The 17,262-nt window shown below is 36.9% G+C and overlaps 1 protein-coding gene across 1 annotated transcript in view; it reads left to right on the forward strand.

The window, feature by feature from the left end:
- LOC124594929 (E3 ubiquitin-protein ligase SMURF1) overlaps window positions 1-17,262 on the forward strand; it is a 171,964-nt gene that overhangs the window by 142,106 nt on the left and 12,596 nt on the right. The window contains exons 12-13 of the mRNA XM_047133427.1: window positions 2,370-2,507; window positions 6,906-7,089. Of these exons, the coding sequence (XP_046989383.1) occupies window positions 2,370-2,507; window positions 6,906-7,089 (322 nt within the window). The remainder of the gene's footprint in view (window positions 1-2,369; window positions 2,508-6,905; window positions 7,090-17,262) is intronic.

The following is a 17,262-nucleotide window of genomic DNA, read 5'->3' on the forward strand; positions in this document are numbered from 1 at the left end:
ATCAGGGAAATGACAGGGAATTTCACTTGGGGAAGCATGTGACAACCCTGGGTGTATCCAAAACTAACTGGGAAACTGTGTCATTTTTGAGAGCCCTGTATTATTTATTTCATGATTTGTCTGCACAGAGGTCACAATACACTGAGATAAACGAAACTTCATCCTTTCCTATGTCATTTTGTGGAAGAAGATTGGTCAAAAATGCCAGTGCAGCTGAAAGAGCTGTGAAAAGTCTTGACGCACTCGAACTTGTGTTATGAGATAAAAATGCCGAGAACCATTCCTCAGTTATAAAGTTTCAGAAATGCTGCTGAAGCTTTCAGTGACAAATTGCTAGCTGCATAAGTGAAATTCTTCAGTTCAACAGCACATTTTTTGGTACTATTTTCACTTGATTTGAAGAATGATATTCTGATGCCTCCATTTCTATATTATGAATACATAATCTTATGAACATTTTGATGTAAAGAGTTGTGAAACTAGGTGTCTCAAAAAGCATAACCCATCTGTAATGAAAATCGACTTGAAGAATGTTAAAGAATCTAATTAGAGTGAGACAGTTCAAGCTGGCTTTTGCTGCAAGATGTGAACTTAAGAAAGAATGTATCTGCAGAAATATTCTTGCCAAAAGAAAGCCTGCGAACATGCATTATTGTCGTAGTAGAGAAGCCGCAAGAAAGATCACCTCTCAGATACAACTTAATATGTGCATTTTCCTGCTTGAATTCTGAAGTCGCAGTAAGCCACAAAGTAACTCAGAGAAGATTGACATCAAATAGAAGAATGTCAGGTTCAAAGGCAGGTTGTGTCAGACTTGAATTTTTGAGTTGCAGAGAAAAAAGAATTGAAGATGGAATAAAATCTTACAAAAGAAGTGGAAATCCTGTATAAATTCTGAATTTGATATACTCAAATTATTTTCAAAGGCGTACCCAAATTTGAGAGATTTTCTGCAAATTGTTATAATACGGTAATCGCACATTGAAATACGTCTTTTGAGTGAGCCTTTTCTGTAAACTCCAAAATTATAGATGTAAAGCAAAAAGAAAAAAGCCTTGTTGCTCAAAGGGAGAGATGACACACTTTGGGCACAAATGGAGTTGTCAGTTTCAACACCGACAGAAGCTTTTAACTGTTTTCACAAGGCGCACAAATACAATACAAAGATGATATAAAAAAATAAGGAGAAAGGAGGTGAAAGAGAAGAGGAGGAATGATTATTATTCAAATGAAAGCAAGCTGAAATCAAAGAATTTGAAACAAAAAGAGCAAATATGTTGAGTGAAGCCTCAAAGATTTTAACGGAAATTATGTATTCATCTTTATTGTGACAAATTACTAGAGATTGTTCCCTTTTATCAGTAAGTAAGTAAGTGTGTGTGTGTGTGTGTGTAATTTGTAAGTTTTATAAGGTATTTTATATTGTCTGTAAGTCAAAATATAATATTTTATATGTACTTTTATTCATATCTGTGATTTATACTACAAAAGAAATAGGTTGTAATTAATTACTGATATTCTAAAAATTATCAGTATGTAATTTCGAAAGAAGGCTGTTTTAATGTCAGACTTAATAAAAAAAAAGGTAAAATATTCTCTGGACATTCTGAATATTTATGAGAATTGAACAAATGATACTGAAACTGTTTGTAAATGACAATGCATGCTAGGAACGGGATGTTTGGAGGCCTTCCCAAGTAGTAACAGCAGTGGTGACAATCTGTAGTGTAACTACCACTGAAATATAATACTATGGAAGCTATGAGTGTTTGACCTAACCAGCTGTAAAATGTTTGGCAGGAAGTTTCACACCATTATTAGTTGTCACTTTTTTCTGTTCCCTTTACTTATAAAAGCCGGGGGAGTATGGCTATACAGCCCTGAATCATTGTCCTAATGAACTGTATGCAGCATTATTTTGGGAAACTTTCTTCTTCTTCTTCTTCTTCTTCTTCTTCTTCTTCTTCTTCTTTTCGCCCCCTTCTTCTAATAACAATTCCATTTAGTTTTCCAGTTCCACTTTTGCATGAACCAAACAGGTTGATTGTAGTTTCAGCAGCAAATCTTTTAATTCCTTAAAACCCTCCCTTGGACCAACTTGAGAAGTTCTGAAAACACATTATCTATAATAAATTGTGGGACCCTACCCACGAGGCTTGACCAGAAGTCCGCACACTTGATTTCAGATGTGTTATACCTTATATCAATTTGTAATGACACACACAGGTGCTTTATTAATATTGCTAAACCATAAAGAATCATAATCATAGGATCAATTTCCAGAATTTCATTCTACATGTTACATGATAATTAATTTTTTTATAAATCTGATTGTGTTAAGATGTTAATTGTATGCCTTATTTTGTTAGGGAAAACAGCCTCACTGGTGTCATTGATACAACTTTTGCTGTGGAGCACAACAGCTTTGGAGTATTGAAGGTGCATGAGCTGAAACCTGGGGGAAAGGATATTAATGTAACAGAAGAAAACAAACGAGAATATGTAAAGTAAGTTGAAAGTTATGTTTACCATGAACAATAAAATTATATTCTGAAGATTCTTTATGTTCTCAGTAGGTATTTTATTTATTTAATATGCTGTGAAATAATAACTGTGGCAGGAAGATTTTGTAAATTTCTGCAGTTTTTGTGCATGTGATAAATTTGACCCAATCATAAAGTTGTAAGTGCAGTGCATCAGCCAAGAATTATGGTATTTGAATATTTATTGAAATAACACAACCTTTTAAAAACATAGTTTTTAAAAATATCTGTAGTTTTTTTAATTTGAGCAGTGAGATGTTTCTTGGTGATGGAGAAACCTGAATAAGTGGATACTTAACAGGCCTATAAGGAAGAACTGTAGGCTTTATAAGCAAAAAGTTGGACATTAGAAAAGATAAGATCGATCTACTGTTCTGTAGTAAAGTATAGAGAATGCCATAAGCTGAGAATATATGGTTTGGTGCAAGAGTGGCAATTGACTGCTACTGGAAACAGCCATAAGAGACTGTATTTGGATACTCTTTTACCAATTTCTCAAACTATTCTGTACTTAGTAGAGAACAACTGTAAGCATGTTCAGCTGTAGTAAAGATGGATTTGTGCATGCTTGTAATCTATCTGAATGAAACAACGTGTGGAGTTCTGTAATTTCGTTCTTGGAAGATGGACAATGACAGTTTTCTTCGACACTTAGTGTTTAGTGATAAGGCAACATTCCATTTAAGTGGAAAGGTGAACTGTCATAATATGAGAATATGGGGTACGGAACAACCACATGAAGTTGTACAACATGAAAGGGATTCTCCAAAATTTAATGTGTTTTGTGCAGTTTCACAGGAAAAGGTGTGTGGTCCATTTTTCTTTGTTTAGAACACACTTTCAGGAAACACATCACTATGTGATCAAAAATATCCGGACACCTGACTGAAAATGACTTAAAAGTTCGTGGTGCCCTCCATCGGTAATGCTGGAATTCAGTAGGGTGTTGGCCCACCCTTAGATTTGATGAAAGCTTCCAATCTCACAGGCATACATTCAATCAAGTGTCAGGTGCTGGAAGGTTTCTTGGGGAATGGCAGCCCATTCTTCATGGAGTGCTGCACTGATGAGAGGTATCGATGTTGGTCAGTGAGGCCTGGCATGAAGTCGGTGTTCCAAAACATCCCAAAGGTGTTCTATAGGATTCAGGTCAGGACTCTGTGCAGGCCAGTTCATTACAGGGATGTTATTGTCACGTAACCACACCACCACAGGCTGTGTATTATGAGCAGGAAAGATGCTATGGCCATCAGTGAATTGCTTGTCAACAGTGGGAAGCAAGAACATGCTTAAAACTTCAGTGTAGGCCTGTGCTGTGATAGTGCCACGCAAAACAATAAGGGGTGCAAGCCGCCTCCATGGAAAACACGACCACATCATAACACTACCACCTCTGGATTTTAATGTTGGCACACCCTGCCGTCAGATAGCCACATTGTGTACCATGATTCGTCACTCCACACAGCACTTTCACTTTGTTCAGTCGTCTAATGTTTATGCTCCATACACCAAGTGAGGCATTGTTTGGCATTTACCGGCATGTTGTGTGGCTTATGAGCAACCACTTGACTGTGAAATCAAAGTTTTCTCACCTCCTGCTTAACTGTCATGGTACTTGCAGTGGATCATGCTGCAGTTTGGAATTCCTGTGTGAAGGTCTGGATATATGTCTGGCTATTACTTATTATGACCATCTTCAACTGTCGGCGGTCTCTGTCAGTCGACAGACGAGGTCGGCCTGTATGCTTTTGTACTTTGTGTGTCCATTCACATTCCCACTTCACTATCACATTGGAAATAGTGGACCTAGGGATGTTTAGGAGTGTGGAATTCTCACGTACAGACGTATGACACAAGTGACACCCAATCACCTAACCACGTTCGAAGTCCATGAGTTCCGCAGAGCACCTCATTCTGCTCTCTCACAATGTCTAATGACTACTGAGGTCGCTGATATGGAGCACCTGGCAGTAAGTACAGCACAATGCATGTAATATGAAAAACGTATGTTTTTGGGGGTGTCTGGATACTGTTGATCACATAGTGTATCTTGATATGCTTGAGAACTTTCTTTTCCCACAATTGGAGACTGCTTCGAATGACTTAATTTACGAACAGGATGGGGCACTGCCACACTGCCATCTGGAAGTGCAGGAATATTGAAACATCCTGAAAGGATCTTTCATAGAAAGAGATCCAGGATATCTCTCACTGTGTGCTGAAATTACGGTTTAGTGCTGAAAATTAAAGTATATTCTAGATATGAATAACCTGCAAAACAAATTTTTGACCTTGGATGTGGATACAGTTAGTTGACCTGGAGCCATACAAGGATAACATAGCTTTTATTTATGGCCAATGTAGTTGGCGTTATTGTAAGCATGAAGAAAACTCCATGATTAGTACTGTAATTACTCCCAGTGTGCTAAATGTAAGTGAAATGGGAATCAAAGCGGTGTGGATGTGAGTAGAGGGTAGGCATGATTTTGCTATTGAAATTTACAGTTCCTGTTCTTGGGTACAGATACATAATCAGTCAACACATGATGCGGCTGACTGCAATCCCCAATAGTCTTATCATGTAAACATTCACATCAAGGATGATATACTTCTGTGGGTATTTGTAACTGTTTAAAGTCACAAAGAAAATAAAAAAAGTAGTTAGTAGCAAACGTCTATTAGGAAATGGGTCAGTTTCCATTGTAATAATTACGTTCTTTAGAAGACTGCCACCTTCTCATTAACGTCGTTGGACATTCAATATGAGGAAACACATTGTTCTGAAACATACCAAAATATCCATAAAAACAATGAGAACAAGCTATTTGTTTGATAAATATGACTAATATGAAGAATTGACTGAATTATGAACCAATTATATGCTTTACCACAGCGTTATAACATGGTTATGAAAGGTGACTTGGTTTATGGAACTTTGTTTACGAAATGTTAATAATAATTCATCTTTATATTGATGTGATTTGTAATCTTACCTTCTTAGCTTTCCACTGCCACTTCTGGCAGTACTGGATATTTCCCATTATTGATGAAACATAGTTGAAGTTAAGTAGGAAACTGTCCAATAGAAGCAAGGCTCTGCTCAGACTTCATGATGAAGTTATTAATTCACCCATTTTATTTTTAATTAGCTGAGAAGCCAGCATTGCCTGAGTATGTATTTATTCCCCATCTCCTCCTCCCCCTCTCTCTGGCCAGCTCTTCCTCCCTCCTCCCCCCTCTCTGATTCCCCCCCCCCCCTCTCCCCCCATTCTGCCGATCTCCTCTTTCCTCTCTCTGTCCATTTCCTTCTCCTTCTATTTTCCACTCCCCTCTTTCTTTCCTTTCCACCTCCCCCTCTTTCTTTCCTTTCCACACCCCCCTCTTTCTTTCTGTCTCCTCGTTTCCCCTAACTGTGTCCATCTACTACCAGTCTTCTTGTTGTGCCTTTTTGTGACTCAGATCTCCACTGTATGGTGAGTAGCAACTATGCTTTTCATGATATTGTTAAATTCCATTCTGTATTTTCCAATTTTCCATTATTTGATTTGTACCAAATTTGGTTGATATTGTTTCAGGGGTTTAGGGTGAGCTTTTTACCTATGGCTTTGCATGTATACACAGATTTCAAATCTATTTAAGTATTTGTACATGGCTCAGTGTTTACAGTGTTCTATCACCTGAATTGTGTGTCATGCAGTAATACAATATTGAAGATTTATCCTGTGGTATATGTGGCCATTGTCTGCAAAATGTGTTGTGAATGTAATTAGTAACAAAAAAGAAATAAATTTAAATATCTTGCATGATGTGGCAGTTTTACTGCACGAACAGCAAAAATGTCATAAGCAATGAACTTTTTTCTCCCTTTCATTATTTTGTGGGTGTTGTCAGCGAGAAAAAACTTTCATAAAAGTTTGAAATTATGTGTAAAGTTTATTGCAAGTCACTAAGTGCTCTCACTACCACACAATAAACTCAGCTTTAGTGCAGCCAGTGGTGGGTTGGACATAAACTGTTTTAGCTTCCCTGTTAAAATCAGATCAGGTGCTCTCATTCTCAAATGCTGGATGAATAAAGCACGGGCATTCACACATTGTGGGCTACAATGCATTTTCACCCCTATCCTTTTGATAGATAGATGGTTCTTACCCTCACAGTGATTCTTTCCAGACAGGAACTGAAATGTGTACGACGTTTGTTTGAAATGAGTCCAGTGGTTTTGGGAGGAGATGTGGACCATAGATATATACATACATGTTTATAATGTGTGTGGGTTAGTGTCTGTCTGCAGTTTTGATATTTAATTTTTAAAGTTGCAAGTGACTCTTCCTGTGGAAACTAATAATTGTGTTCCTTTTCAAGGCTGTACGTGAACTACAGATTTATGAGAGGTATTGAGCAACAGTTCCTAGCTCTACAGAAAGGTTTCACTGAATTAATACCCAACAATCTTCTTAGAGCATTTGATGAACGTGAACTTGAATTGATAATTGGCGGCCTCGGTTCTATAGACATTACGGATTGGCGAAATCACACAAGGTTAAAGGTAATGTTCCTCTAATTTTCGATGTCTTAAAAGTGTCTTAATAATGTGTTTCAGTTGAGAATGAATGGCAGGTTAAAATTCATGCATCAAATTCCATTTAAATAATGATTTTCTTCCTGTAAAAAATATTTGTTTGGGTCTTTTTGAGCTATGAGATCTTAATTTTGACATACATCCATTCTCTGCACAATTTGTGACTGATTGGAGTGGGGAAGGGGATATGATAGAGGTATATGATGTACACTTCACTATACACTGTATGGTGGCTTGTGAAGTGCAGATGTAGTTATTCTCAGTGTGAAGCAGATGTAGTTATTCTCAGTGTGAATAGTGGCATAAGGAGTTGTAGCATAATATAACATCCACTTCCTGTAACTGGGCTAAGCCAACAAATGATCTGTCAACCTGATGATATGAGATGTGAAACATATACACGCTTGCACAGGCGTGCTGCCCCCCCCCCCCCCCCCTCCACACACACACACACACACACACACACACACACACACACACACTTATATTTAGGATTTATCCAGCAGTTTCATATGTACATTGTTAGATTTTCATAGGTAAAGAAAATCTATGAAAGATATTTGTCCTATTTAACCATGCTCGATCATTATCACATTGCTTTTACCCACAGATAATGTGCTTTACACTGTTTGTAAATCATTGTTTTGTAACAGCACAAGGTTCTCAAATTTATTGAGATAGAAAAGGTCTAAGTCTCTCTTTACTATAAGGAGTTACAGGCTGACATTTTAGCAAACACTAATCTGCACAGTTCCAAGTCTCAGATCTGTGGTAAGTCGTACAATTATGGAAACATAAATTCTGAAAATGGGCATTGTTCAGGTAAGTCTATTAATCTTGTTCTACTTTGAAGAACACTTCATTAGTGTGACTAACAGTCACTTTATAGCTTGCTATGTCTGTGATAGTTGCACTTAAATCTTATCCTCCAGACAGATACTGTGTATATTCATTGTTGTCTTTCTGACGTGAGTGTCCCCTTCTTTATCGTTCCGTGCAAAAATGGGTCAGTTCATTCTTTCTGTGGATAGACCTGACTAGGGAATATACCATCCCTTCCCTGGATTTTCCCACCCTTCCTCTCTCCCATACCTACATAAACTCAGGATCTACCCTACCTTAAAAATTTTAAACTTAATGCATGGCCTCTGACCCTTAACTTTATATATATGCCAGTGATGAAGTTTCTCCACAGCATATCAATTTTACCCAGTTATTTCCAACACAGTTCCTAGTTCCTCTTTTTTACCTACGGTTCTTACACTATATTCTTTTTAACTATGTAATAAAGAGCCTTCTCGTGTATTATTCTTTCTACATTTGTTTTCCTTTTCATAATGCCTAGCATTCATGCATATGTTGTCAAAAGTTATTCGCCAGTGATCTATTTATTGCTCCTGAATTATAATGTTTGTTTATTATCAAAGCAATTGCATTCCACCCACCTCAAAAATCGCAAGAAATTGCTAGTTGTAAAGAGTGAATGTACCTAATTCTTCATTTGTTAAGATGAATACTTGCTGCATATGTTATAAAGTAGCTCCCCACATTCTATTGAGTACACTTCTATGTTTGTTGTTAATATTTATTTCATCTTTTTTAATAATTATAAGTTATGAAACCTTTACTTAATAGCTCTATAATCCCTCCAGTTTACGTTTAAAGATGTAATATATTAATAACTATTGCCTTTTTTTTACACTTGTACAAATTCTTCATGCGCTAGTGCACCCCTATCAGAGATAATCCAAGTTTTTTAGATTACTTACACTCTTCATCTGTTAAGCAAGTAATTGATGTTCTCTTACCAGCGATAATGTTAATTTCAACCTCTGTGGCAGCAGCTGTAGTTTGCTTGCCACAGAATTTCCTTGTTGTTTACATGTTATCAGATCACCAGCTTTACTGCACTTAGAGAATAGTTTCCCTTTGTCTTTTTAGTTTTGTCTTTTTAGTTTTGTCTTGCATGTGTTACCCTCTGTCACTTGAATTCTCTCTCAGTTCTTACCTGTGGAAACAGGTTGTTATTACCACCATATGGCATAGAAGAATGGTTTCAGCAATAGAAATATGTGAATCTGGAAATAGGAAAAATTGAGCTGATCTCCTGTCGGAGAAGAAACAAACGAAATACAAGAAAAAAACATGTTAGGACAGAAGAAATAAAGAAGGTACATCCTCAAACACTGATTCTCATGCCCTCATCCCAAGATACTCTCCCTGATGGTTTCTTCTCTGAGACACCAGAGGATGCATTGTGTTAGTCATACCCTACAAAACAGACTTGTCTCGGCTTCACCTGTACAGGCCCCAAAAATTGATCCTATCAACACTGTTCTGAGGAGCCAGTGTAGATTGGGTAAACCCATGTCAGAAGTAATTAAGTTCTTTTCATTAATCTGTAAGAGTTTGGTCAACCACAGTATTTCACTGCTGTTAAAAACATGTATGTATGTCGTGACACAAAATACACCTCTTAATCTTAAGTACTTCTATGCCAAATGTCACATAGTATGTACCGAATAACTTGCCTTATTTAACTTACCCTGTAAAAGACATGTGAAACCCAACCACTATTCACAATAGGAAAGTAAAAGTAGCAAATCATATATACAAAACATTAAAAAGCACATTTCCTATATTCAGAAAGAGCTTTTTAATTCTGTTCATTTTTTGTGTGCCCGAGCACCCATATTGGTTTTAATCGTTACGTAATAACAAGTGTCCTTTGTGCGTAGGTCTCCAACAGAATATCTTTCTCTCTACCTTCATGTTTCTTCTTAGGATAGTAATAGATGGATTTTGGTTAAAGATAGGAAGGTAGTTGAAGAGGAAGAAACCGCTTCATGGAAAAATAAATGTGAAGCTATGTAGCAATTAAATTGGGACTGCCAACAGACATCACTCTGCCAGGTTTGCAGAGGGTGCAGCTCTCCTGGAGATTTAAATTTCTTTACTGGGTTATCTAACTATTTAGATCCAGTTAAGTGCCACTCAGTGTATTTTTTGTAACCATCGTATACTATTATAGTTCTTAGACTCTAAGAATTCGAGTGTTAATTTCTCCTGTGTACTCGGTGACCAATATTTTCTTTTAAATTTTTCTGGGGAATCTTCCCTACATTTTAATTCTTCCAAATGGGCAGATTTCCATTCTGCAGCATCGCACACCGGGTACCTAAGTTTAAAATGTATTTTCCTTGAGTCTCCCATTTAGTGGGTAATGTTCTGGAGAATACTTGTAACATGCCGGGCCGTATCCTTATTTATTAGTGCCACTCAAAGTTCACGTCACAACCGTATGTACCGATATTAAAACGTTTCCTCACCCAGTAGATAGTGCGCAGTATTCTCGACCTACCTTGCTTTGTTTATTCAATATTGTCTTCCTGGTAGCTGCATCCGTCTCACCCAAAGTCACACTGAAATTAAGAAGCCAGGATCCTAGGTTAAGTTTTCCAAAATCAAAAGTCAAGATCGTATTCATTGTTGAGCATGTATGTCAACCACAGTACGATTTATTTGTTATCACTTGCACACACAATATTCGTGTGGCCAGGCCTCTTACACTTAATCGTCACATTAGGTAGGTCAAAAACTTCCAGTCTTTAATAAAGTTCACAATTACAATTACCAACTTGCCGCACTTTTGCTCCAAGAGAACCTGACCGCGAACTAACTAGAGCTGTACCAGCTCGGACCTTATATAGACGAGCGCTTTAATATTTGACTATTTCTGTTAATATATTATAGTTTATAATTTCCCAGGGTTAAAATTATCCTTTCTAACTGGTTTTGAAGTTAACTGTTGGGTTTTATTATTTAAATAACATGAGTGAGCTGTATCAATTTAAATACACGGAACTAACTTATGCATCCGCTGTGGGAATTCCCGACTTATAACCATGGCAGCCCTTTTGAACAATAATTTTTACATATTCAAATTTACTTAATTCTTAATTAATGCACTTACAAAGTTGAGACTGGAGTCATTTTATGTAGAAAAATAAAGGTAGCAAAAGTATCAATACAGATCTCGAAATTATTTAATAGTTTGGTCACAATTGGCACTGAAAGTCATACAGGCTACAGATTTTAAGTCTTAATATCTATTGAACTAACAGACTTTAGGTTAAACACTTTGCTGGAATCAGTAAAATTTAGGCTTTCTTTTGGATGCAGTCTTATAGCTGAATTTGATCTGTTAGTTCACTCGAATTTTACTTAATATGTATTGCATAATATACATCATTGTCCATAACTGTTAATAGTATGCATTTCCAATAAAACTGATTAGCTCATTACATTCAGAATAGATATTAGAATGTACAGAAATAATAGATTTTACTAGGGGAATTTTATTTAAACTATTTCTGAATTCTGTACTATGAGGCTGAAGGCCACAGAATCTGTAGTCGGAATCTGAGTAGTGAAAATGAAAACAAATAAAAGTTCATTGGTTAACTAAATTACTGAAGGAGTGTAAAACCAAAACAGGATAGCAGTGGGAAACCCTGCTTCGTTACATACTCTTATAAAATAAGTAGGGTGTACTTCCCCATCAGGCTTGAATTTAGGGAATGGTTTCCATAAATGCATTCCTGTTTTGAGCTGCAGCTCTAACCAATCACCTGCGATGTTATTGTTACCAGTAGCTGACCTTATGCTAAGCTTCCAGTTGCTTCTATGTCTGCCACAGAATTACATGTCATGCTAGCAGAATCTACTTTTTCTTGTACTTTCAGCTTCACAAATTCCTGTAGCCATTTTTGCAAACTAGTTAAAGCATTTGGGTCGCAGTCCATGTCAACCAATTCTCCATCATAGTCTAACACCTCTACCCGGCCTTGTATATCTAAGATTTGATCATTTACTATTTTAAATCCATCATAAAGGTATACCTCTTTAAATTGCTCTTCAACCTCCTTCCTTACTAAATTACATTGTTTTTCTATTGCATTGTGTAGCTACTCCAGTAACCTAGTATGACCATGTCTATATTAGAAATTTTGCCATTTGAAAAGATTACTACTTCCTCTCCTTGTCTCTTCAAATCTGACAATACTTGTGTAAGATTCTTCCAGTTTCTGTAATACGTGTGACAGACTGCTACCCATTTTGCATGTAGAAACCAGCATACAGTACAGACAAATTATATACACCTAATAACACTTCAGTAATATGATCCTGTTTGAACACCATTCATAACAGCTAGCTTAGTGCCTGCTGCTTCGCTCACATAGAATGTTTGGCCTGCAGAGCTTTTGTTTTTATTTAATTGAATTTTTATCTTGTTCACAAATTGAACACCTTCTAAGCCTTTCATATTAATTAAGATTGTATAAGCATGGTCTTTTCCCAATTTACTTCTGATCGAAAAGCGATTCTGATAGCTGGATTCCAAAATTTTTGTTAAGCACGCCATTTGTGTTCTTGTGGAGATATTTCCATAGCAGCTTTCATACCATAAAAAATATTTCTTGATACCTAACCGAGTCATGAAATACCAATTTTTCATGTACTGAGAAGTTGTGACGAAGCAAGCTGGGATATTTTTACTTCCTTTCTTTGCCATCTGCCTCCTTAAAATTCATTTTTTCATTTTTGAATTAATTACCATTAACATAACGTGAGTATTATCTGCATTTTTATTAAAGAGAAAGTTTGGCCCTCAGTTTTAAAGAAGATAACAAAAGATCTAATTTTGTGCTTAGTTTTATGTATGTATTTAATTTTCTAGTTTATTTTGACTGCCTAGTTAGTATCTTTTGTTTTTTGGGTGAAATCAGTAATTGTTTTGTAACTTAAATTCTATTGTTGACTTATAAACAAATATAAATTCTGTACCAATTATAAACATTTGGGGAACAATTAATAGTATTCTTAAAGTATTTATTTGGGTCTATTCGAAAGCATGTTAACAAAGCCAGCCCTCAATTAATTCCAAAGTAGTTTCCAGTTTCGTCAAAAGTATTGTATGCGTAACTATGTATGTTAATTCCATCATTTAAACAAATAATTCAGCCTAACTCTTGTAGTAAAAGAAACTGTTAAAAAGAACCAATGTTTCGATGTATTCAGTTAATTTAACGAGTTAAGTTGAATTGGAATTTCTGTAAATTAAACTTCCAACAATGTGTAGTTTCAGCACCAGTGATTGTGATGATATCTAAGGGTCCGATTTTTGGTCCCAAGACAGTTAGTCTACAGCCAAGTTTCAGCCGACAAACCTGTGTTGGTTAGAACAACAGCAGTGCTTCAACTTAACTGTGAAATAAGTGTTACAAAATTAGGCCGTGTGTTAAAAAAATGACTGTATGTTCCACACATACCTAATTATTCCGAAAGAACTGTGAATTATGTGGTTATGTTTTTTACTGCTCATAGAAGTTCAATAGTAAACTATTGTAGCAGTATGTGGAGGTTTGCGTGCAAACTAATAATGAGGCTTATCGAAAGCTAAACAATAGTGCACTGGCCATATAACTGTATATTATTGGGGGATTGTGAACAGTGAAATGAAAGTGCTGTGAAATGCAACTGTGCATCTGTCGGGTACATTATTTACACTAGTCAGTGTCAGAATTACAAACCCCATTTTTCAGCCAGCGTAGCAACCCAGTACGTCAACACCGAGAGCAAAGAAGTGAAGAATTAAAGCGGGTCAGCCATCAGTGTCAAATACCAATCGTCTTACATGTAGCGTTAAAAATCCTTTAGTAGTTTCAAAAATACTTTCAGCCACTATTTTACCACCTTAATGGTTGAATTTCCAAAAATGCTGAAACGTATTTTTTTTTATTTTCTAACCGAGGAGCTTGATACCAGTTTTTGTAGTTCTAGCCTCAAAATTCCCTCGTTAGTGACATACTTTCAAAAAGCCTTCCATCCCCTATTTCACCCCCATTAGGAGTGGAATTTTGGCAATACTTTCTTAAACATACCTACAGTATAAGCTCAACAGCCTCTCCAATCTTCAAGTTTCTATCCTTAGTGGTTTGGCCTGGGTTATAATGAGTCAGTGAATCAATCTGACTCTGTTTTACCCCCTTAGAGGTTAAATTTTCAAAAACATTGACAACACATATGTTTTATTTCTTACAGAGAAGACAAATTTAAATGTTCATAGATTTAGCTTTAAAAATGCTTTCATGATAAAATATTTTCATAAAAGATCTCATCTTCTAGTTCACCTCCATAGAGGTTCATTTCCAAAGGCATTGAAATACACATTTTTTATTTTTAACCAAGAAGTCAAATACCAATGTTCATAGATGTAGCTGTAAAAATACTTAAGTAGTTCTTTAATAATTATATTTTTTTTTAAAAAAAAAAAAGCTTTCACGCATTATTTCTCCCCCATAAGGTATTTAACCTTATGGGGGAGAAATAATTTCAAGACCCTTAGGGATGGAATTTCGAAAAATCCCTTCTTAAACAATGTCTACAGTATAAGATGCTCACCTTTTACAAATTTCTATCCTTAGCAGTTTGGGTTAGGCGCGAACTGTAAATCAGTCAGAACATTGCTTTTTATACATAGAGATTACAATGTTGGGTGAAAGGAATTCTTATTAATTTGTAGATCGGAACATCATGCCTGAATAGAATCTTAGAAAAGAATGACTTTTACATTATATTTCTTCAACTGTTTATCAGGTGTTGACGTTACTGCCTGCCCCTCTTCTCCTTGACTTTCAAGACACTGCCAAGTTGCAACACCAAAGCATAAGTGACCTTTTCGCAGCAGTTGGATAGACTGCCACACCTTGGCGATGTTCTGTGCTCTCATGTACTTCTCCAAACCTGCACATTTATCAATCCAGTGCATGCACAATTGGAAATTATCTACATACTAACTACATAAATAACATTTTTACTTAAACATCTTTCAATGGCTTGGGAGGAAGAAGTGAAATGTATTATTCTAGATGAACAACGTGTTGGGCTGGCTTAGGTGATACCAGATATTGATTAGGAAATGTTGCGTCACTCTTTACGGCACAAGCAACTTGAACACATCACAGTGAAATGAAAAAATAATTTAACAACTACTAAAAAAGTGCTGCTGTTTAATGTTGGCAGTGGCCACAAAGTGCTAGCAGTCCAAAGTATTCAGTTTTCTACCGACTTGTAGACAAGATGGTCACTGAGTGAGAGCACGGGTATTTTCTTCGTCCGCTAAAAGTACTTATTTAAGAGGAAATAGAGCTTATTTTTGAAAAATTTCATGTTGTCTGGAGTTCCAATAATTGCAACATAAACCAAAATTTTGCGTGACATAAACACAAAAAATTCTATTCAAGTTTTCTTGATAGTGCAAAATGCATTTAACAAAAACAGCTACTAGTTTCGTCAGTGTCTATTGTTGCAATGAAAGTGTAACTAAACGTTTCTAAATTCTATTTAATTAACACATTTGGTATTGTTTACTAGTTAGATAGATGCGATGTCGGCTAAATTTTCAGAGTTACAAACATTTAAAAACCTGACCAAACACGCTTGATAACGTAAATTCTCTAAAAGCAAAGTAATTACTAATTCATTCTTCTGTCATTGTATCTCTAAATCAGTACAAAAACAACAACAACCACCACACATAAGACCTTTGTGTCGTTTTTTTTGTTTACAAAGAGCCAGTCTCACATCCTTGACAAATTTAAAACATTCTTTAAACTTAATTATTCTTTCAAAACTGACCATGAGTGAGAAATGTGGGAGCTGTTATAGGATAGTGAGTAGAGGGATTTGTTGCCAATCTTGTAGGAAATATTTTCACTGGGGGGGGGGGGGGGGGAGGGGGGGGGGTGATGCAGTGGGGAGAATGTTGGAAGAACAGAAGAGGCTCTCTCCTGGAACTGCAAAGTATGTAGTAGGAACATTTTGATTGAGGAACAGAAAAGGAAAATCTGTGCTCTTCAGGCACAGTTGGAGGAAGCAAGGAAGGAACTGATAAGGATCAAGGGAGATGGGGAGGGGGGGGGGGGGGTTGGTTGGTAACTGGCACCTGGTAAGAGGATAGAAAGAAAGAGAATGTGATCTGACAGTTTTATCAACAACACCAAAAACAGGTTTCTACCATTGCCAGAGCTAAGTGGAGAAGAGTCTCAGGTAGAATGAGGAGCAAGAAATGTGCTGCACACTTCAGCCGAGGCCAAGAATTCTAGGAATATACAAAATGTTAGAAAGAAGAAAGTGCTGCTGCTAGGTAGTAGCCATGGGTGAGATGTAGGCCCACAGTCACAGGAAAGTTTAGGGGCAGCGTACCGGGCCACCAGTATCTATAAGCCAAAAGCAGGGCTGAGTCATGTGATAGAGGACTTAGGATCTTTATGTAAGAACTTTACGAAAGAGGACCATGTAGTGATAGTGGGTGGGGTGGGAAACAGTTTGGACAGGGATGGGGCATATGACATAGGTGGTGACCTCGACAAGATAACTTTCCTGACTCATGGCACCAACGTACACTTTGTTGAGCTGTTCCAGCATTATGATCGACCGCACCTTGATGGAGCTGTGAGACGAATCAATGTGGGGTTAGGGATGGCTTTGAGGGCAGCCAACTATGCTCATGTTTCTCTGGTGCCCATTGGGACTAACAACAGATGGGATTTCACTAGGCATGGCCTAAATAGGACTGGGAAGGAAAGATTGAACAGCTGATTCATGAAAGTATAGGGGGTGGATCTCGGGCCACACATGGTCAAATACCTGTTGGCATGGATAGGAGAAGTAGATCTATTTTAGGATAAATCCAGACAACAGGTTCCGCTGCCTAAAGAATATCTCCAGCAGTTCAACAACACTGAAACAACCACTCACAGGACAGATTTTAACACTTCAAATATCACACATACCAGATGTCACAAAGAAAAACAAACCATTGGAAAGAGTAACATGGGGCATTTCACAGACTTAACAATCATCCATCAAAACATGCAATCAATAAAAAATAAAATACAACTATTGGAAGTTGTGTTCCAATCTTTGAACTGCACAGTAGCTTGTGTTACTGAGCACTGACGTAGAGACACAGAAAACCAACATGTAGTATTATCATTGTATAAAATGGCAAATTCTTACTGCAGAACTGCTTCAAGAGGGGGGGGGGGGGGGGGGGGGGGGGGAGATCATGCATTT

The sequence above is a fragment of the Schistocerca americana genome, chromosome 2, assembly GCF_021461395.2.
Source record: "Schistocerca americana isolate TAMUIC-IGC-003095 chromosome 2, iqSchAmer2.1, whole genome shotgun sequence".
Classification (NCBI taxonomy): Eukaryota; Metazoa; Arthropoda; class Insecta; order Orthoptera; family Acrididae; genus Schistocerca; species Schistocerca americana.